The sequence below is a fragment of the Silene latifolia genome, chromosome Y (genome assembly GCF_048544455.1).
Source record: "Silene latifolia isolate original U9 population chromosome Y, ASM4854445v1, whole genome shotgun sequence".
Classification (NCBI taxonomy): domain Eukaryota; kingdom Viridiplantae; phylum Streptophyta; class Magnoliopsida; order Caryophyllales; family Caryophyllaceae; genus Silene; species Silene latifolia.
In genome coordinates, this window is record NC_133538.1 from 89,206,868 (window position 1) to 89,230,414 (window position 23,547).

At 38.1% G+C, this 23,547-nt stretch overlaps 1 protein-coding gene across 1 annotated transcript; it reads left to right on the plus strand.

Annotated features, from left to right (window-relative positions):
- The first annotated feature begins 10,688 nt into the window (after nt 1–10,688).
- LOC141628498 (uncharacterized) lies at nt 10,689–13,185 on the plus strand. Its single transcript, XM_074441635.1, has 7 exons — nt 10,689–10,998; nt 11,093–11,284; nt 11,459–11,540; nt 11,652–12,018; nt 12,082–12,221; nt 12,594–12,652; nt 12,881–13,185. Exons 1-7 carry the CDS (start codon nt 10,689–10,691, stop codon nt 13,183–13,185), a joined length of 1,455 nt encoding a protein of 484 aa, XP_074297736.1.
- Nucleotides 13,186–23,547: the final 10,362 nt, after the last annotated feature.

The following is a 23,547-nucleotide window of genomic DNA, read 5'->3' on the forward strand; positions in this document are numbered from 1 at the left end:
AAGTCTTTATGCATGATTTATGAATTTTTGGATGAAAAATCACATAAATAGTGACTAAAATTAGTAATAATGCTAAAACATACTTCATGACTAAGGGAAAAACGTCACATGTTTCATTTTATCATATATTTTAGATCTAAAAGTGAAAAGTTGATGAAAATAATTTTTTCTCAAATTTTTATGGTCATAATTGTTAAAACCGATAAACCGGAACATTGTTTTTCTCGATAAATTTTCGAAATTTTTAACCTAAGTTTTGAACATTATGAGTGTCATGGTATTTTTCCAGAATGGTTATGAGTTTAAATTTCAAATTTTGTAATTATTTGAAATTTTTATAATTTAATTTGAAGTTTATAGCACAATTTTGTATTTTTGGGTCTATTTATGAACAATATTAACATATCAAGTTTAATTATGGTTAAAATGTTATTGGAGACTAATTTTTGAGTCCTAAGATGGTTAGGGTAATTAACTTGTACATAAATATGAATTTATGTAATTATTGTGATTTTAACAAGTTATAATCACGCAAATCCATGAAAACTGATAAATATATGATATTGGCTCTTAAAAGGCGATTTAGCATAAAATCTAGCATGTTCATACATATTATACTGCTGCATTTTATTTATGATTGTCATATTTTTACTTTTATGTAATTTTTGAATTATGTAATTTTACTTAGTATGGCCTTAGTTTTAATTGGTATTACCAGAAATGTATGGGAATATCGATTCGGTTGTAATTTTTGTGATCTCTTATCACCGTTTTGTAATTTAATAGATTTATTTTTAATTACAAATGTATAATAGGAAATTATGTAATTCATTTTGTAATTTAATTATTCCGGAGTTCATTGAAGACGGTGCCATTCGAGAAGGCGATCCATCAAGGAAAGTTTTGCCTTGGAGTGCGTGCCAAGTCCGAAGTTCAAGGGACCAAAGGAGTTGGTTTCCGAATTTGTAATAGTATATTAGATTTACTATTTTAGGAAGGCCTTACTAGGATTTTATTTTTTATGCTTTGCATTTTATTTATATGTTGCATGCATCGCTAAATCGCCATAACTAAACATGCATTTTTAAATCGAGTTTATCGATCGTGTCAATTACAATTATCGTAGTTCACCGCTTTTGTTCACTTAAAACGTGATTGATAATAAATTGACATGACCTCTCGCTAAAATAAACAATTGAGACTTAGCCTTACCAAAAAGTAGAAACCAGAAAACCTATTTCGTGAGGGAGTGCGCTCGGCCACACCGGGGTACAAACCTTGTTACATAGGGGAAGTGGGTGATAAATGTCTATCCACCGAATTCATGTTGATAAGGGATGAATCGGCTACACCGTGCCCAAGTTGATGTGGATTTGGATCATGGACACATTTATTCGAAATTTGGGTTGAACTTAACAAAAGTATTCTCGACCATAGCTGGATGTGTTTTGGGCTAAAGATAAATATTAATGTAATTTTATCGACCAAGAGTTCTAAAAGTAGAATTGATTAAGAAGTTAATCCACCGAGTTATATTGATAAGGGATGAATCGGCCACACCATGCCCAAGTTAATATGAATTTGGATCTTGGAATCATTTATCATAGTTGGGTAGAGGTCACTATGTAAATGTTTTACTTGTTCACAAGTATTATTATAACGATGAATATTTTTTGTTTTCATTATTCCGTTAATCATATTGTTCTAATTCCTTACCTCAAATTATATACGATATCATTTCGATTTTAATTCAAATCTCCATTAAAACATCGTAACTAAAGACAAATATGAATTTTCTTCTAAAACCTCATGTTATCCATTGGAAGGATCTCTTGTGAAGAGTATAGATAAAAGTTATTCATGATCAAAAGGGTTTTTGATTCTTGACTAACATATCTCTTTACAATGAATTGTTTCTCATATGCATAATTAAGTTAAGTACTTTGAAACGTTAAATCATTTTGGTAACTAGATTTGTAGGAAATCAAAATTGACCAAAATACCGCAACCACTTCAATGAAAGTTTTAAGACTAAACGGATGAATTGAATAGTAGTCTTCATGAAATTCAATTTTGCTTCTCTTAGCAAAGACTCATTGAAATGACTGAGAGCATTCTCTTAAACCGTTAAGAAAAGGACGAGGTTCAAAGAAGTAAAATTAGAATGGAATTTATACAAGGTAATGTTAAAAGTAACGTTATTGAGAATAACAATACTAAACCTATCAATCCCGACCGATAAAGTTTCCATTGTCTTAATTGTTGGACGCTAGAAAGGAAACTACCCCGAATTATTGAAGAATCAACAAGTTAGTTGTGGGACATCTAATGGGACCTTCTTCTTTAAATGTTTATTTGATTGACATAAATTTTGCTAATACTACTTCGTCAATATTAGAAACCGATGGTTGTTTTCATCATTGTATTTGATATATAGAATGATTAGAATATGACGACTAGCAACAATGATGTTGAGAGATAGAGTCATTGTGTACTCAATCTAGTTTTTGGGTTTAAAGTTGTACTTAATTGTGACTATTAAGTGCGTAAACTCTAAATAAGAATATAAACTTGTTAAGATACAAAAGAGGTTTCAATTTTGTGACCCTATACACCATGATTTGATGTATGGCTAGCCCATTATCAAGGTGATTATATTCTAAACCAAACTAGAATGACATATCATGTAGATGATTCAAGACTCAAATTGGTAACCCAAGATTAAACCTTAAATTCTGGAATGATGAACGTAAAGAGTTATCGAGTACTTTTGGAACCATTAGATTGTTAATCTTATGGTATATGCGTATCTTGTATTCAAAGCAAGATGTCTCGTGCTTTTTGGTTGAAAAGGAGATCGAGGTTTTAAATCATTGATCCAAAAATAGGTTGATCATTTTCTTTTACCAATGATTTAAGTTGACACTAATGTGTTCACTTAATAAGGTAAATTGATAAATCTTTGAAGAAATTCAAAGACTTCCAGGAATCACGATTTAGTTGTGATGGGACTATCAAAGTGAAGACATTGATATAAGCCAAAGGAAATGTGATATAGTATCACAAGTTAATCTCTCTTAGCACGCATTATGGGATAATGTGTGGTTGGATAAGATATCAAACGCTATTCGATATGGTTTGCACTATAATCAAGTTACCTAGAGTTACTTGATCCTTTTGGGGATTTTATCATTTTGTCTAAAGTATTTTTCCACTAAATCTAAAACGAATCATATGAGATATGATATGGTAGGGTACCATGCTTGTAAATTTTCACAAGAAGCAAATGCTCATTTTTCCTTACAATAATCACGAGTACAACGTGTTTGTGGCTCGTGAGGCTGTCTTTCTAGAATACAAGTTTATTTCTAGAAGACAGAGTGGGAGAAAATATTCAAGAGCCACAAAAGAATTGTGTCAAAAATTGTATGTCCCAAGAAACTGTATTTTCTTGGCTACATGACGTTGTTTCTTTGAAACCTAGGAGGTTAAATTCATCACTTGTTAAAGATGATGAATTCATGTTACTTTTAAGAAAGTAAAGAGCTTACAACTTACAAAGAAATTGTTTGATTCAAGTTACTTCTGGAAAGTAATGAATATATGACTTACATGAGAGTGTTTAAGTCACAACTCAACACAAGGCTTAGAGCCATGAAAATCCGAAATAAATTCCAAGTGAATTGTTAGATATCAAAGCTTGATTGGTGGCAAAGGGTTTTGCACTAGTTGATATGCTTAAGTCTATTTGGATTTTCTTAGGGATTGTGTTTCATTATGAGATATATAGCGAGTGAATCTAAAACCCACTTCTTCAATTAGAAAGTATGTATTCAATACATATCTTGAGTTTTGTAGATTCTTGCAATCCTAAGATAATATGAAACTTAAGAGAGGGTCTTAAGTAGGACATCAATGAGTTGGAGTCAACATTTTATCATGTTATAAAACTCTTCTCATTAAGTCGAGAAGTTGTGTTTATACATCGAGTTTAGTGGGAGTTACGGTAATTTTAATTAGTCTTATATGTGGATGACATATTGATAATTGGGAATGATTTAAGACTTTTGGAGTATTATAATACATTTTTAATATGCGGATTTATGGAGATAAATCTACATGATATTAGCGTCAAATAAGAAGTCTTACGTTGATAAGATTCATGATTAGTTCAATCGAGTTGAACATATTTGATTGGTTCTATTTGCTTCTGTTCCCGGATCAATTAAATGAGTAATGATGTATACTACTTCATATACTTTGAGTATGATGAATTGTTTCAAATCGAATTTAAGTAATAGTTACCAAATAGCCATATTGATTATTCTTAAGTGCTTGAAGAAGCATTAAAGATGCAAAGTTAAGTGTTTTTGCAATTCACAAGTTTGTGTAAGGGCTTACACTAATGACTGTTGAGATTGTATAAGGTTTCGGACAAAAACCGTATTCAAAACACCTAAAGATGGTTAAGGAACCATTGTGGCTATGTTATTTAAGAAGTGGATTTGCTAGAATTGTTCTAGGCAATAAAGAACAATGAGAGATGATTACAACGGAAATTGAGTACACTTGCAATCATGAGATGTGCAAGAGGATGGATCCCGCACACTGTGAAAACAGTGCGAGCTATTCTAAGGCTAGAGAGCTTATGTCGGGATTGGATCTAGACACGTACTCAGAAAGTTTTGTAATGCAAATGTATACATTACAAAAGAAAACGAGAATGTAGTAAGGTTGAGTAAGGTACAAGAAGTTGATAAAACCTTCTAACCAAAGCCTTCTCATAGGCTTAACATGATGAGTCATGTCATATGTCATTTCAATTGCATTGAGATGAACAACTACATATAAGATGAAAATTGCTTATAAAAATATGAAGTAGTAATCAGGTATTGACTATTCATATGTGATAATCACATTTGTCGTTCGAGTTTTTAAAATCTGAAAACTCCTTTTATACTTTGTTACATCCAAACGGGTTGTAGAGACAATATTGAACCCCGTTAAAGTGAACCCGGATTAACATGGTATTCGCCCATAGTCACTTGTATGAGGTGACGTCTCAAAGTGACTACAGTGTGATGCAATTGATGGCAAGTTAAAGTGCCATAGAGTCATGTGAGATGACTAGTCGATCACATAGGCAGACTGTTAGGAACACTTTGTCGGGCCTGATGACCGCTTATAGTGTTCTGGCAAATTTATATAGCCTGGTCGTGGCGAGAGCTACTATAGTATTCTAATGAGTCGATTCTTTTGACTGAAGACTGTTCGCCTAAGGTGGCACAGTTTCAGATTAACTTTGATTTATGTTACTACGACCTTCGTAAATGAGGTCAAATGGGCATATTTTGGGTTATGATGGTTGTGGCTAGTCGAAAGGAATAGTGCGATAGGAATTGTCCACCCCCTTGTCAGGGTTAAAACAATATCTCAGGGCCACTCGAGGATTAATGAACAGGAAATGCGTGGCCACGCTCGGAGGGTATCTATGGTAGATAACTCCGGTCAATCAGTTATTCTCCAGATCGAGGAAACCACTCTCGATATGATCACTTGCAAGTACGACCTGAAAGACACCTTGCATTGAGTGGGAGATAGTAATAGGACAAGAGAATTGGTGACGCACACTTGTCGAGGACAAGTGGGAGATTGTTGGAATAAGTGTCCTCCGACAATAATGCGATCACAACTGTTGATCATGATGATCACATGTTTAAATCTCATTTTAAGAATACATGTGGGATGTAATATTTTACAGTCAACTGATCAACACATATCGCTATAGATTGGCTGACTAGAGTTTGACATTACTGTCGTGCGACGGTGGTGATCAGTTGATCCCCTTAGGTCATACCTATAGGGAAATACTCTTAATTGATTATTTAATTAATCGTATGCCGATACGAGTTAATTAAATTGCTTAAAATTGACGGGTGATTTTGTGAGTAAAGTTAACGTGTCTTATTGTAATTTGAATAAATGAGTTACAGTCTAAGTAATCGAATTGTTTTATTACTTAGATAAAATTATTGTTTACGAAACAATTGAAATTGAAATTGAATGAATAATTTATTATAAATACAAGACGTTATAATTTATAATTTGATAAACCATTTTGGTACAAGTGATTACGAATTACTAGTGAATTTTGTATGTGACATATTTTATTAATATGTTTATTTTTAATATGTTAAAAATACATTATGGTGTAACATGTCATGTAACATGTGACACATGACAAAATTGACAAATGACAAAATAAAATGGATCTTCCATTATATGTATATGTGCCGAAAAATTGGAGGGAGTATTAGTGGATAAATTGTGTTGATTATTTTAATAAGAGAAAACACAATGATTAAGCGTAATGACTAGCCATGCATGCCTAGTCTTATTTTAAGAAGAAGACAAGACCATGCATTGGCCTCTCCTTCCCCTTCCAACCGGTTTTTTGATGAGAAATACTAAGTGTTTTTCTCCATTATTATTCACTCTTTCATAATATAATTTGTAGTGTAAGAAATTGTTATTCTCTCTACAATTTGTGAAAACTTAGAGAAATAAAAACCTCACAAAATCTCCTATCTTGACCGAAATATTCAAGAGAAAATACAAAATATTTTTGTGTCAATTTTTATAGCAAGACTTATATTATTACTAGATTATAATAATATTAGTTATTAAGAGGTTTCCTCGGGTATATACTTTTGGGAGAGGATCTAGTTTGGACCTTTGTTCATCCATAATAAGGAAGATCAAGAACTAACAAATAGGTGAATTTGTTGGTGCCCTTTAATCCGAAATCCCAATGTAGGATAGACGATTTCTTCTCTTATCTTTTTTTAGTTTGCATGCATAAGATCTAGAATTTATTTTATGACTAAATAAATTATCTCATATATGAATATGTAAATTAATGAGATTAATGAATTTTAACACATAGCCTACGACGCAAACCATATATGACCTGTACAACACTTGATCGAGTAACTACACCCACTCGATCGATTAGATGTCTCTCGATCGAGTTGCCTACTTACTCGATCGAGTACCTCAACTCCAGAACCTGACCAGAACAAACACAAAAACGTACTCGATCGAGTCACATACGTACTCGATCGAGTAGCCCTCACTCGATCGAGTACTCTTCTTACTCGATCGAGTTGCTCAAAACAACAGCTACTGCTAAACGTTGTCATATACCCACTCGATTGAGCTCAGCCCACTCGATCGAGTCCACCCTACTCAATCGAGTTACCCCCACTAGATCGAGTAATGCTGACTTTTCTAGCTACCCGCATCCCTTAACTTAATAACTTTTCATAACAAAAGATATACATATACAACACAAACATTCCTATTCCCATGTTACTATAATCGCCACATTATAAATCATCCATCATGCAACATGCTTAATCACACATATTGTCATATTCACCGACTCACCTTTTTCCACCACATTCTCCTTTCCACCACAATCATTCATCCAACATATTCATATAACATTAGTAAACACATAGCAATCCCATGACACCCCCTTAGTGACCGGTTCAAAGTTGTAGAGCGAGTTCGCGACTTTAAGACATCTCTCGAGTCTTTGCATTAGCTCCCAACAACTCCTACCCGAGTTCATTTTAGTTTGACTCTCTAAGTTCATTAGATTCATTAGTTACAGGTTCCAAAATCGTCGCTCTGATACCACTTTGTAACACCCCTATACACAAAGGTGACTTACCAAGACCACCTAATGCATGAAAGTGCTACCATCTCGGTTACCCGAGCCATGTATATCAAAATGACCATAAAAGAACGTACTTTAATAAATAAGTTTAAAGTGATACATAACAAAATCCAAAACTGTCAAAAGAAATACAAATGTTCCAAATCCAAAACCAACTAAAGTAAATGTAAAGTTTGACAACAAAGCGGAAGACTCTAAACGACTCGTGATGACGCAATCCCAGCTATCCCTCGCACATCCATATCATACCTGCTCAATAACTGCTCATCATCCCCGAATGAATCACCACAGTTTTTAAAACAATTAAATGGGCTCAGTTACAGATTACATAATATACAATAATGCAACAATAACAATACATACAATCCCCCAACACCGTCACATCACCAATATCCTGACTAGCCTGAAGTTCTAGTCCTGCCAGATTACGGCCGCAACTAGTAATCCACGCCGCCAGTGGGGGACCGTAGTCGTTCCCACCTAAGCCCCGCTCATCTATTCCAAGCGCAAACCCATGAATATGCACATCCCCTCTTGTGGCGAGTTCCACAAGGGGCAAATCAAGGGCGTGAAGCCACTTTCGCAAGTGACTCCACTCAGCTGAGGGCGCACCTCGCGAACCACAGACAAACCTCCACTACCAAGTACAACATCAATAATTACCAGTTCCAATACGATATAGACAAATGCTATCAATCACCAATCACCAATCAACAACCAATCAACCATCTCGCATTATGTAACAGTAACTAAGTAGGAAGAATTTTTACATACATCCATGACTGCCATGAAAATTAAAAACGAAGAGAGAGAAAATAGAGAAAAAATGATCTAAAATATTAGCATAGAAGTTAGGGTTTCAATGACAGCAATGAAAATCATTAACAATCGATTTTCTACTTTGCTTTCTACAACTAAATCTCATCACAAAAACAGTATTGAGTTAGCTGGATCTAGTACGTCTAAAAGTAATGGAAAAGCAGGGAACTTTCAACGACCTTCGATGGCGGATGCACGTAAGATGAAGTCCCTCAAGGAGATTCATGGAATACCGGTATTGGACCTGAAAGATGATAATGGAGCATCGAATGATGAAGGGTGGCTGCTTAGGCGTGATGGTAGGGACGTTCCTGTCCTACATACGATTAAAGAGGAGGAAGAGGTGGTGTATCTTCTCCAATTTACATCTGAGAACATCAAACGTGAGGTAGATTTCTGGAATAACTTTGTGTTCTGTTACATTTTGGGTGCTAACCCTTCATGGGAGGTTATTAAAAGCTATGTATATCATGTGTGGGAGGAATTTGGAATTGATAGGGTTTCCTTCCTTGATAATGGGATGTTTATTGTCAGATTTACCAAATATGAAAACAGGGAAGCTTTACTAAAAGTTGGGTATTACTTGTTTGACAATAAACCAGTTGTTATTAAGCCTTGGGTTATGGATATGGATTTAGTTAGAGAGAAGGTGGATGTTGTTCCTGTGTGGATTAGAATGGCTGGTATTCCTTTAAAATTTTGGGGGGATTGCTTGTCAAAGATAGCAGGACTTGTTCATAAATTTGTTCAGAAAGATAAGGATACTTATGATAAGGCGAGACTCAGTTATGCTAATGTTTAGGTAGAATTGCAAATGGATCAGAAATTGCCTGAAACTGTGAAGTTCTTGGATGATTGTGGCAATCTGGTTCAGGTGAAAGTTAAATATGAATGGAGACCAATTTCTTGTGCAAGTTGCAAAGGCATGGGACATGATACTTCTCAGTGTAATAAATGAAAGAAGCCTACAGTTAGGAAGAAGGGGCAGGCTCCTGTAGTGCATACTACGCCTCAGCAGACACAGGTCTGGAGGCCTGTCACCAAATCTGTTAATGCGTCTGCTACTACTGTGGACCCTCATGTGTTTACCCCTGCTATCTTTCCTCCACTTTCCAGTGCGAGGTCTACAGTTAAAACCACACCTGCCAAGCATATTATGAGAATTACTAGGCAAGAAGGCATGGTGGGGGTGAGGTTATCTGGCAAGTTTGGCCAATACTCTTTTATGGATGCTTTAAATAACTTTGTTACTCCTAGGGGGAGTATGATAGAGAGTGGAATGGATCCCCCTGAGGTACCTAATCATGCATAATATTGGTTTTTGGAATGTTAGGGGTCTAAATGACCTGAATAAGCAGAAGGTGGCCGGTGAAATGGTTTATGCACAACAATGGGGTGGGTTGTTTGATCTGCTAGAAACAAAGATCAAACCAAGTAATTTGCTTAAAAAAGATACCTCTATTTGTGATGTTTGGAGTGTCACCACTAACTATAGTTGGCATAAGGGTGGAAGGATATGGATTATGTAGAAACGTAATTGTTTTGATCTTAGATTTTTGGCTTATGAAGCTCAATATATTCATATGTTAGTTACTTCCAAAATAAATGGGAAACAGTTCTATCTCACTATGATTTATGATTTAATGGTTTAAATGAGAGGACGAGCTTATGGAGTTTTCTGAAGGAAGTGGCTCAATCTTAAACTGTACCTTGGTTATGGATGGGTGATTTTAATACTGTACTCTCTCCTATAGAAAGATTGGGTGGTACAACTACTGATGCTAAAATGGAGCATTTCCAAGAGTGTGTGTCATTATGTTGTATTGAGGACCTACCTGCTACTGGAGCCTTATTCACCTGGTCAAATAAACAGGAACTAGTTGATAGGGTTTACAGCAGACTTGATAGAGCAATGGGGAATCATGAATGGATGGAACTGTTTGGTGATTATGTGCCTCATTTTCATCCTGAGGGTTTATTTGACCATTGCCCTTGTACCCTGGTGGATATGAAGACAGACTTAGGAGGAAAGAGAAGTTTTAAGTACTTTAATATGTGAGGATCTGCTGGGAATTTTAAAGAGGAAGTGAGTGGTGTTTGGCACAGACAGTATAGAGGAACTAAAATGTTTGCTGTGGTCAAGAAGCTGAAAGCATTGAAGCATGTACTCAAGCAGTTGAATAAATCTTGTTTTTCTGATATTGAGAATAGTACTAGTATTGCTAGTACACTGTCAGAGAAAATACAGAAGGATCTTGTGGACAGACCAGGGGATGCTGATCTGATTCAGCAGGAGATGGAGCTGTCTGCTCAAAAGGCTAAGGTTCAATGGTCTTTAGAGGGTGATTTGAATACATCTTACTTCCGTCATGCTATTAAAAAGAGAAATATGCTAAATAAAGTATTTCAAATTGAGGACCATAGAGGAATAGTTTGTACTGAAGAGGGCACTATCAGGAAATGCGTTCCTAAATTACTATAAAGATCTAATAGGGACTCAGACTTATATTGCCTGTGTTAATCAAGCAGTGGTCAGAAGGGGTATCTGTTGTAAAGAGGAGCATTGGGCTATACTTGCCAGACTTGTGACAACAGCTGAAGTCATGCAGAGTATCTTTAGAATCCCAAAGAATAAGTCTCTAAGACCAGATGGCTATAATACCCAATTTTACAAAGATGGTTTGGAGGTTATTGGTGATGAGACTTTTGCTTCCATTATGAGTTTCTTTGATACTAATTAGTTGTTGGCTCAAGTGAACACCACTGTAGTCACCTTAATTCCAAAAATAGATAGGCCAACTAGTGTGAAACACTTTAGACCTATCTCTTGTTGCAATGTGATATATAAAGCTATATCTTAAATCATATGCATTATATTGGCTTTAATATTACCAGACCTTATCATTAGGACTCAGGGGGAGTTTGTGAAAGGCAGGAGTATTTTGGAAAATATTTTGATTTGTCAGGATTTAGTTAGGTATTATAATAGGGGTATGGCCTCCCCAAGATGCATGTTTAAACTGGATTTACAAAAAGTATACGATTCCATTGAGTGTTAGTTCCTGGATCAAATGCTACTTGCTTTAAGGTTCCCTGAGCATTTCAGAAGGATGGTAATGACCTGTGTCACTACCACTTCTTATTCCCTTAACCTGAATGGATCACAATTTGGATATTTTCAAGGGAGGAGGGGTTTAAGACAGGGAGACCCAATCTCTCCACTTCTCTTTTGTGTCTGCATGGAGTACTTGTCTAGAATTATGGAGTTTGCTGTTATGAAGTGGTTTTTAAGATTTCATTCTCTGTGTAAGAGTATGGGATTGACTCATTTATTGTTTGCTGATGATCTTTTAATGTTTTGTAGAGGAGATGTTAGGTCAATCATGTTGATTCTCAGGGCTTTGGCTATATTTAGGGCTGCTTCAGGTCTTAAGGTTAATGCTGAAAAGTCTGAGGTGGTTTTTAATGGGGTCCCTGACTGTTTAAAGAATGATATAACATAAATCTCTGGGTATCAGGAAGGTACCCTTCCATTTAAGTACCTGGGTGTGCCAGTACAACCTGGTAAATTATCTAAACATGATTGCAACATTTTGTTTTTAAAAATTGTTGTCAAGGTCAGAGGAATAGGAGCAAAAAAATTAAGCTATGCTGGAAGGTTAGTCCTTATTAATTATGTGCTCAATACACTGCACAATTATTGGTCCTCTATCTTTCTCATTCCAAAAGGAGTTATCAAAAGAATTGAGGTTATTTGTAGAAATTTTCTGTGTAGTAGTGATGAGGTATATCACAGGACACCTCTTGTAGCATGAGATAAAGTCTGTTGTAGTAAGCAAGAGGGTGGACTGGGCATTCATGAAGTAGAGGTGTGAAATATAGCTACTATTGGGAAATTGGTTAATTAGATCTATCCAAAAGCAGACCGTTTACGGGTCCTTTGGATAGATCATATTTACTTAAAAGGAGGAGACTTGAATGCTTATCAACCTTCTCTAGATTCCAATTGGAACTGGAGAAATGTTTGTAGAGTGAAGGATGCTTTGGTAAAAGGGTTTCAGAATAATCAGTGGGTGGCTGCCACCAGAGGTTATTCTATCAGTTCAGGCTATCAATGGCTTAGGGGTCCACACCCCCTATCAGTGGTATAAGACTATTTGGGATAGGTGGAACATTCCTAAGCATGCCTTTATTGGTTGGTTGATTCAGAGGGAAGCTCTTAATACTAGAGCAAAATTGTTTCATCTGGGATTTTATCTATCTGATCAGTGTGTGCTCTATGAAAAAGAAGTGGAATATCATGCTCTCTTTTCTCAGAGTGTGACTACAGCTCTCAGATTATAGCAAGAGTTGAGCCGTGGCTGAAACTGAAGCTTGCAGTTCAACTTAACAGTTGTTCTAAGGTAAAGAAGAAAACTTGCAGAATGGTCAAGCTGGCCTATTGGTACCATATTTGGCATGAAAGGAATAGATGTCGTCTAGAGCTGAACTTAAGGAGGCCTATGCTAATTGTTACTGAAGTGAAGAAACAGGTGCAGGGAAGATTGCAGCAACTGATCTCTCGGCGTGTATTGAGTAGTGATAGACAATGGCTAAGTGACTTAGATATCCCTATTGTTTGATGTTTGCTTAGTCTGTTTATAAGGTTATAAGATCGAAAACATTGTACTGATTGCCTATTTGTTTTATGAATGAAAATGCTCACATTTTACAAAAAACAATAACTAAGTAGGAAACCCTACCTGGAAATGCAATTAGCACGATCATCACAATAGCGAATCAGAAACGTTCCTCTATGAAATCACATCCTATCAATCATACAATCACCATCTAAACCAACAATACTCCCAAAACCCCCAATCTATACAAAAACTGTACTAGGATCTTACCCACAACGCGACGGTCTCAACGGCGTAAAGAACTCTGGATTTCGACGACACAAGCCTTGGGATTTCATAGCAATGAGATAGATGAGAGCAACGTAACTTATTTTTCTCTTTTGTGAAACTTAGAATAGGGTAAAAAGTGAAACGCAACTGACGAAAAGTGTTTTTATATCATTCTCACGTTGCTATCAAAACCCGACAAATAACCCGTAAAAACCAACTTACTCGATCGAGTAAGTGACTTACTTGATCGAGTGGCCCCTACTCGATCGAGTACCTATAAGACAGAACACTGTTTTGTATGCAAAACTCACTTACTCGACAGAGTAAGCCTTACTCGATAAACTACCCAACAACACATAAAACCATAGTATTACAATTTCTCCTTTTCATTTCCCGTTTGTCTTTTTTTTTTCACCTTCTGGACAACATTTGTATTCTTGCGGGAGTCGAAGCTCTATAGTGTTTGTTAACAATTTATGACCAGTACGACTTCTAGTAGCATTTTGCTCTTTGTTGCTTTACCTCTTTCTTTTTAAGGTGATACTTGGTGCGAAAAGCGTGAATGAATGATGAACACCGTGACCGTAAACTCCACCAAGAGTCAAAGATTCATGGAAAGCTGGATACAACGCCATGGAGTGGCTAAGGTAAGGACACATTGGCGAAGAACGTAGATATTGGAGATGCAAGTCGTCTGAGGATGAGATGATGTGGCTAGTGAAAATGCTATGGATATGGTAAAGAATGTGACAATGATAAACTTAAGGGAGAGTGGAGGAAGTTAGGACGGAACTCCTTGTTTTTTTTTTCAAATCATTTTTTTTCACAGGAAAATTGAAATTTGCAGAAGTCGAGCCTTCTTCTTTATCAGGCTTGTACCTTTTCAGCACTTCCCATACCATTTTTCACTTCTTTCACATTTAGAATGCTGACCTTGACCATATCCACTTGTTTTCTTTCTCTTTGTTTTGGGCAGATGGAGCTACTGGATCCTATTTTCTTTTGAGTATCACGAACTTGACCAGCCAATTGCTAGAGATATAATCGGATAGGTCTTTTCGATTATCGTTCGAGTTATCATGAAATGAAATCAATCATCACCATCGGAGATCGTGAAGAAGTTCAAGTCAACTCATTTCAACACACTTTTAAGCTAACATGCAAAGAACTTGTCCCGTCGACAGCTGGAGAATTTGAGGCGTTTCAGATGAGTCATTTCATCTCTTATTTGAGGCTCCCATGTAAAGATCTTGCCCGTCCACTATGGAAGTCCAAGTCTGATCATTTTGATACCCTTTTGAGGTGACCATGGGAGAATTTGAAACTTTCAAGATGGCTCATTTCGATTTCCATCAAGGAACGTACTTATCTAGTCGGGCGTACGAGGATTTAAAGCTACTCCGAGTTGGGCTGTTTAAGTTCTCTTCCAAGTTATGAAGCAAGCAACATGTCCCGTTGGCCACTAAAGCATTTGAGGCATCCCGGGTGGATCATTCCGATACTTAAGCATGGATCGCTAGGATACTTCAAGTCACTACAAGGACCGCGAGAAATTTTGAATTGGGAGCATAAGTTCGATTCTTTCCCATGTTATCAAGAAGCAATGAACCTGCCCGATGATGTTTTGAGAATTTGAAGCCTTCCCTGACTTGTTTGAGAGAGACGACGAGGAATCCGAGGTAGATCATTTCGATATTCGCTTGACCAGATGACCGCATGAGGATTTCAAGATACTCCAAGTCAGATCATTTCGACTCTCTTCGGGGTGTTATGCAATGTACCCGACTTGTCGACCGCGAGAGATGCCGAGGAATTCGAGGCAGAACACATCAATAATCTCTCAACCAGTGCACCGCATGAGGAACTCTCATCAGTTCGTTACGTAGTGCGAACTAGATTTGTTCGAAGGTCTTTGCAAGGCTCTTTATGTCCATGTGGAGGAAGGAGTGCGATGACCCATATGAAGAGGAACTTGAAGGATTTAGATAGCAAAAAGAGAATGAACGATGTTCCTTGAAGATTGCTTGATCGACAATCATGCATAACTGGAGGATCACCGTCAACTACTCATGGTCTACACTTGTTCGGAGGAAGGCAAGGCACTTGGAGATCTAGAAGATACGATAGCATTTTTTTCCCTGAGGTAAAATCCGTCAGTGATTAAGATTGTCCATGTCCTTAATGACTGACCAATTTGAAGTTTATTAAGCCGTGCACAATTTAAGCTTTTGCGGACCAGGAGCGATTTTTTGAGAGGTTTATAATTTTGGTGTGGCTGCACTTGAGCAAAGTGTTTGTTCAAATTGCCTACGTACTCGCGAAGTGACCATGGAGGACAAAAGCAAGATAAAGCCAATGTAGTTCGTTAAAGGTTTTTGTTTTTGTTTGGGGTGTGGTTGTACCTAAGTAAATGGCCTACTCAAGTTGCCTACGTACTCATAAAGCAACAAAGCAGCACTTTACAAGATCAAGCCTACGTAGTTCAGAGAAGGATTTTTTTTGGGGGATTTTTTTTGTGTTTTTTTTTTTGAGTTTTTTATTTAGTATGTAGTTTAGTCTCATGCTTAGGAGTTTTTGTAGTTTAGGCTCATACTTAGGAGTAGTAGCGCTTCAAGAATTTTCCGTTGATCGGTCCTACAAGAACACCATCATATAAGCACCATTAGTGTATACTTCTTGCACAATGTATAACCCATCCCACTTAGAAGTGAACTTGCCTCTAGGTTTGTGAGAAGTAATGATCGGCCTTCTTACCGCGAGCACCAAGTCTCCTGCCTGAAAAGATCGAGGGCGCACCTTTTTGTTGAATGCGTGCAACAACCGTGCTTGATAACATTGTAGCTTCTGTTGTGTTGGCAACCTTTTCTCATCTAGAGCTTCCAACTCAACCAAGCGTAACTTACCATTGTCATCACTTGTAAGCTCTTCCTAAATGGCATCTCTTAAGGATTGAATTTGAAGTTCTAATGGCAAAATTGCTTCAACTCCATACACCAACACCTAGGGGTCGCTTGAGTGGGTGTCTTATGTGTGGTACGATAGTCCCATAACGCCTCGCCAATTATCTCATGCCAATCATGCTTTGACTTTGCCTTTGCTTTCCTCAACAAGTTACATAATGTCTTGTTAAAAGCCTCAGCTAAGCCATTTGCAAGAGCATTTTACATGGAAGACTTGTCTTGTTTAAACTTGAATTTTTCACCCAGACTTGTCATTAACTTGTTAAAGAACTGCTTGCCATTATCAGTTGTGATGCGTTGTGGTACACTTTACCGAAAGATAATTTGAGTGCGAATAAAATCAAAAACAGTTTTCTTCTTAACCTCATGCACACTGATGGCTTCAGCCCACTTTGAGAAATAATCCGTTGCAACTAGGATGTATTCATGCCATTTGATGCTTTTGGAGTGATGTGTCCTACAACACCTAGTGCCCACATTTCAAAGGGCCATGACGAAATGGTAGGATGTAAGGGCTCTGAAGGTTGATGTATGAACTTTACATTGAACTGACAAGCATCACACTTCTTCGCAAAGTCCATGCAATCTTGCACCACGGTTGGCTAATAGTACCTCATTCTTTTCACACGGTCATGAAGCTTTGGACAGGATTGATGAGCGCCACACACACTCGAATGAGCTTCGTATATGGCTTCAGAAGCTTCACTTTCACCAAGACATCTTAGCCATTGCCAAAGGAAAGATCGTCTGTAAAGTGTTCCCTTATAATATATGAACCTTAGTGCACGACGACGAATCTGTACTTTATGTCTAAGGTCATCAGGTAGCTTTTGATGTTCCAAGAAATCGATGATAGGTTTCCGCCAATCATCATTATCGACTTGGTAGACACTAATCATGTTAGATGACTCTGCAATTTCTCCTCCTTCTAGCGGCGGTACTACCCAATGGTTGCAAACTGGAATTGTCGTGACTTCCTCTGCCCCCAGTGTCAAAGTGGCTGCAAGATTAGCAAGCGCATCAGCAAACTTACTGGCACTCCTTGTCACATGTCCGATATGAACACAATCCAGCTTGTTAAGTAACTGGATTCCATATTGATGTTAGGGAATGAGATCATCCTTCTTTACTTCGAATTCATCAAGGACTTTGGTTCACCACCAACAAGTAATCACCATAGATGTCCAAATCTTTATCCCTATTTCAATCTTCATTTGAAGGCCTAAGATTAGAGCTTGATACTCGGCCACATTGTTTTGAGCATAGTTTAGTGAGCACAAAGGAGTAAGGCAACACATGACCTTCGGAAGACAAGATTATAACACCAGCTCTAGATCCATCACGTCTTGTTGCACCATCAAAGTACATTTTCCATGGCGGAAGCACATCCACATAGAATATCTCCTCACCTGGAAGATCATTCTAAAGTTCTCAATTCGCGGGGACTGGGTGATCAGCAAGAAAGTCAGCTAAAGCTCGACCTTTGATTGCCTTTTGAGGCATACGGACTAAGTCATACTGTTTGAGTAGAACCACCCACATTGCTAGACGACCAGACAAGTCTTGCCTTAAGAGTATGTACTTGATAGGATCATCCTTTGAAACTACATGGAAAGTATGTGCCTGATATAGTGTCTCAGTTTTTGAATTACGAAGACCAAAGCCAAGCATATCTTTCGATTGGAGATTAATTCAATTCTGCTCCCACCAAAGTTCGACTTAGGTAATTGGTGACTGGGTTTTGCCGTCACTTCCGGTACCAAAAACAATTTATAAAGAACCCAATTAAAAGTAGTATTTAGTCGGGTGTTGAACACAAAGATGGCGGGGGTTAGATGCTTAGTCCGTTTTAGTCCCAATTTAGCCTAATAAGAATAAGGTTGGTTGAATAAAAACTAAGATGCAAATAAATATAAAGTTTAACTAAATGAAATTATAATTGATCAATATGAGAAAGACTAGAGCTTTCGGGTTCACTCGGGTCATTGGGCATGAAACAAGGCAAATATGGGGAATAGGTGGTTCAATTAGTCAAGGAATTATGCCGAATGTCTTAGGACACCTAGAATTCTATAACTCACTATCGTATGATTAACTAAAACCGGTCACACACATACACAAAGATCATCCAATAGTGTACACACTAAGATTGTTCATCCACTAGTATAGACACCCAGACAACTAAACATGTGAGAAAATACTCAAACTTTCATAAGAGCAATTCTACACACACTTCATATGCAAGAAAGTGACAACCAATAAAACACCCAATTCCTTATAATTCTAACCCAAAATCGTACCCATTATAGACCCGAGATCCCCCTAAGCCCTAGAGGAGAATTACTCACACATGTTTAAGAATGAAAAACTAACAATAACATGGAACAATACACACACAAACATGCTAAACATAATAAAGATAGAAACTTTGAATGAAAACATTAAGTAAAGAACATAAATGTAAACAAATGAAAATGAAAATAAATGTAAATAAAAGATGGGAATTGTACCAACAAAGGGGAAATGAACAAGCTTGGATAATAATGGAAGAATGAATTTCTTCAAATCTTCAAAATACAGCCCAAATAACTAAGACTAGAACTAGATCTACACTAATTTGATGAGTAATTAAAGTCTAATTAAAAAAAGATTACAACTTTGATAAGAAAAAAATTGAGAGATGAAAATAATTTCTAGGGTTCTAAAATATTGAGAGAGGAAAAATAGAGAGACTAATTGACACGGCTATCGTGTACCCTGTCAAAGATAAAACCTAACGGTCTCAACTAAAATGTAGTAGAGGCAGTCGGGTATCGAATCCACAGGGAGGCGGTGCAATTATCAGTCGCCTAATTCTAATCTTAAGGTAACAAATGGGGGTTGTTTGAATTGGTTGCTAAACTACGACATTTAAAAGAGGAGGAATAAAGTAAAGAGCAGTAAAAGCAAGGAAATAAGTTTAAACTATCAAGAGAGAAAGGACATGTCGGGAATTCGGCTCACTACGGTAGTCTAGTGACTCAGCTGTAAATGACTCAGACAAATTAATGTAAGACGGATGTTGAAAGGTCCTTTCGGTCCACTTTCTATCCTAAATTACCACTAACTTAACTTTCATTCTCATTAGGGTAGTCTACTGTTCATAGCAGGCCTATTTAGTCCAATCTTTCGATCTAGGATTAATTTTAGCCAGATTAAAGGATGACATAGAAGCGTGCACTCAACTAAGTCGAATAAATACAATTAAATTGCTATGGTGACAGGGTCTCACAATTAATTCATCTAATTCATTCACTACATCGTCACATTTCTACCGCAGATCCCCTAATCCCAACATGAAAGGGGTTTAGCTACTCATATTGCTAATTAAACTAACAACAATTAAATTCCCAGCAATAAACATTATGAAATAAACAATAAATTGCATAAAAGAGAAATTAGGGCAGAAGAAATAATGAGATAAACAAAGAATTAAAGCAAACAAAAGGTTAATTATTATTAAAGGAAAAGAAGGAATTACAATCAATGCGAATCCGGCGTAGAGAATAATCGAATCCGAGCAATAATAATCCCAAAACAAGGTTACAGTGGAGAAGGATGAAGTACGCAGTAAAAGTTTTATGTAAACTGACTAAGATAAAAGCTAGATAGTCCTAATGACCTAGTAAAGCGTGCTTCAATAGCAAAGTAAAAGAGTTTAGCGAAATAAACATTCACACGGGCTGATTAAAGCCCATAACCATCAAAACCACTCGATCGAGTGGATTAAAACTACTCGATCGACCAAATCCTCAGCCAAATCTACTCGATCGACCAGAAAGTCACTCGATCGAGTAGATGGTCTTTCTGCAAGTTAAGGGTCGAGTACAAAGTGCTCGATCGACCACTCTGGGATGTAGAAACCACTCGATCGAGTGGTAAAACAGCTCGATCGAGTACTTTGACTTCATTTTAGCACAAGTCCTCGCCTAAATGCCTCGTAATGCATGCCACGACTCTTCCAAATGCAGTATCTCACTCAGGAAAATCCCGTCTCCTCTAAATGCATGCAAAAAGCACGAAAAAGGGTACGATTCCACTACTTTCGCGTTCATTTCTATAAAATGGACAAAACGAACCAAAGTAGCCAATTCGGGGCAAAATACTATATATTAGGCATGTATCAAACCTCCCCAAACCAAACCTTTACTCGTCCTCGAGTAAACTCAAAACTAAACTAATGAAACGGAAACGATAACTCAGAGCTAGCTTAACTTGTCTACTTGAACCAATTTAATGCAACAAAAACTAACAGTTAAAGCTAAGCAGTCAATACGCAAACGAGTTATAAGCTGTTCAGAAATATAGCTAGCCTATTGACCTTGCAAGACCAATAAAATCGGACTCTCTCGTGGTCACTCTTCTCTCATGAAGCAAGGGGTGAATGTTATATGTAAAAGAGAGAAGAAAAGACAGTCACTCACCTAACTGCGACCTACATAGCATGCATGCAATAAAAATGAAAGACAATTCAAGTACTAATGCACACACTCCAACCAATAATGTCCGTCACAGCCGAGGGCTTACAAATAGTTTGGGAAAAGTGAGGTTCAGGTGAGAAAAGGCAAAACATGTTATGGAAATGTGGAGGTAAAATCGTCAAGCTAGTTCCTAACAGGACCATAATGAAACCATCCGAATCTCAACAGACTGAAAAACTAAGTACAAGTGCCCTTCATTTGGCACACAACTCACTAAACTCAAACACAATCTCCTCAAAAATATGGGATAGAACGGAGGAGTCAGACGGTCACAAACTTCTCTTTTTTAGACACCGTCTGAAATAACCAACTGAAACAAAAACTTTTTTTTTTTTCAAACTTTTCTTTCTTTTTCTTCTTCTGTTCACGTTTTCAAGCTTTTTTTTTCTTTTCTTTCTTCCTTTCACGTCTTTCTTTTTTTTCTTTCTTTTTCTCCTTCCTCAATTTTTACACCAACTCCATAACAAGAAATACGGACCAAACTGCAATGGAAGATCATACCACAAAAGAACATACTAACTAACTTGACTAGGCAGGCTTAGTTTGGGATGTAGCTGATGGGTCAAAAAGACAAATTTGGCTAATGTGGAGCTAAATGGGTGAAAAATATAAGGAAAAGGAAATTTGCAAGCACCTCTCTGCATGTGACACCAACCACAAACCCGAATATATGCATTTGACGAGAAATTGAATGTCATAAATGTGCAAAATAGACGAACATGCTATGCAAGGAGTACTACTCAAAATTCCTAATGAACTGGTCATGAATGTCACCAGTTATGGGCTCTAATATCTCAGAATTTTTAAGTACTTTGCCAATTTATCAGGTCAAGTCTAAACAGTCAGCTATATTTGAACAAAAACTCGTAGACTATGCGTATGACAAAGCTAATACCTATCAAAAGAAATGCAAGGCTCAAGTAAAATGACAAGTTATAGTGCATTGTCATCATGGAAATCTACCGTTCCGACTCAACCTATATGCAAAAATAAACATGAATTTTTTGAAATTTTTGAAATTTTTAAAATTTTTTTGTGAAAATAAAGAACAATGCAAGCTGAAAAAGAAACGTGAATGCAAAAACAAATGCAAATGCAGACTCAAAAGGATGCAATACCCTCCCCAAACCAAAACGGACAACGCCCTCGTTGTCCTCCAGTATACACCAACAGATATATACAGGGGAACGGGAATATACAACCAACAAAATAAAAACAATAAAATAAATGAGACAAAATAAAAGAGTAAGAGATACATACGAAATACGAACTTCCCCAAACCAGCCAGAAAACTGGGGAAGTGAGTAGACCAATAGCTACTCGTCGTCGTCGTCACTGCTGTCACGGATCTCCTCCACCACCCGGTACTCCGGGTCTATCTCCTCCTCTCTCCTCCTCCGCTCCTCCGCGCGGGCTCTCTCCATTGACACCTCTGGGTCCTCGTCCTCCTCCTCCTCCTCGTCAGAAACCGGGTACCCCTCAGGTGGGTACCGGAAGAAGGAAGGGCGTGGCCAACCCTCCGGGATCGGTCTGTGTCGCCGCAAGTGATACTCGTACAGAGGGTGTAAGGTAAGAGCCATGTCCCTCTCCATATGAGCCTGACGCTCTGCAATCTCACGCAACAAACCGTAAACGACGCCCCCTTGGTCCAGGACTGCGGGCGCCACAAAAGGAGGAGGTGGTACGTAAGTAGCCGATAAGATCGGCTCAGACTGTGTCTTGTCAGTGGGAGGAGGAGTAGGCGTAGGAGTGGTAGTAGTAGTGGGAGTAGGGGTCGGATCGGGAGTAGCCGTGGAAGGCTGGGTACTCCCTGAAGGTGTGGACCCCTCTCTAGTCTGAAGTCGCCGCTTCTTGGCGGCGGGTGCAGCAGGAGTAGGTCTGGGTGGAAGGAGAAGGTGAGGTAGTGGTGGCAGACGGTGGCCCTTTGCAACAGTAGGCAAGGGCTCAAGACGGGCCAGAGTCTCACAAGGTAAGTCAACGAGACAAGGAGCCGTCTATCTTCCAAGTTTGGTAGTCCTGGGTAAGCCAATGCCGAGAGAGCATGGCGTCCGGACTCGCAGCCTCTCTCCGGCCGATGTCTGCAAGTCACAAGGCCAAACGGGGAAAAGGCGACAGGCAAGAATGGTGGCTATGCCACCGTAGGCAATGGTTCCCGTCTCCTTCAGCCCCAGGCTCCGAAGGTACTGGGCGGTCAAGTAAGCTATGTTTAGGGTGAAGGGACCCTTGCAGTCAATGTTTAGGTAACCGCCCAGGATGGAGAGCTCGGTGTTGGTCATGTTGTTCGGCTCCTTTCGGCCGAAGATAGTGCTCCCCATCAGTCTAAGGAAAACACGGACAGAGGGTAGGTGGACCTGATGGAGCTTTCGCTCCCGAAAGTGGTCCGGGCCGGACACCGCCAAAGCGACGGTAGACCTTCCTCGGGCGGCGATCAAGCCCGTAGAGGAAAGGTCAAGTAACCTACCAAACTCCCCTAGTGTCATCGGAAAGGTCTGGTTAAACAACTGGAAGGACACTGAAGAACTCTCGGGGGCAGCCTCGTGTGCCACGGGGGAGAAGGTAAAAGAGCTGAGAAACTCGAGGCTCCGCTCTAAAAAGGTACGGCCTCTCATAGTGAT

Excerpts from the sequence above, each read along its gene's own strand:
- LOC141628498 (XM_074441635.1), top strand. The coding sequence starts at position 10,689 with ATGTTTGCTGTGGTCAAGAAGCTGAAAGCATTGAAGCATGTACTCAAG. Across the intron at positions 11,285-11,458 it reads GACTTTTGCTTCCATTATGA|ACCTTATCATTAGGACTCAG; the intron begins GTTTCTTTGATA and ends TAATATTACCAG. Across the intron at positions 11,541-11,651 it reads ATTTGTCAGGATTTAGTTAG|GTTCCCTGAGCATTTCAGAA; the intron begins GTATTATAATAG and ends ACTTGCTTTAAG.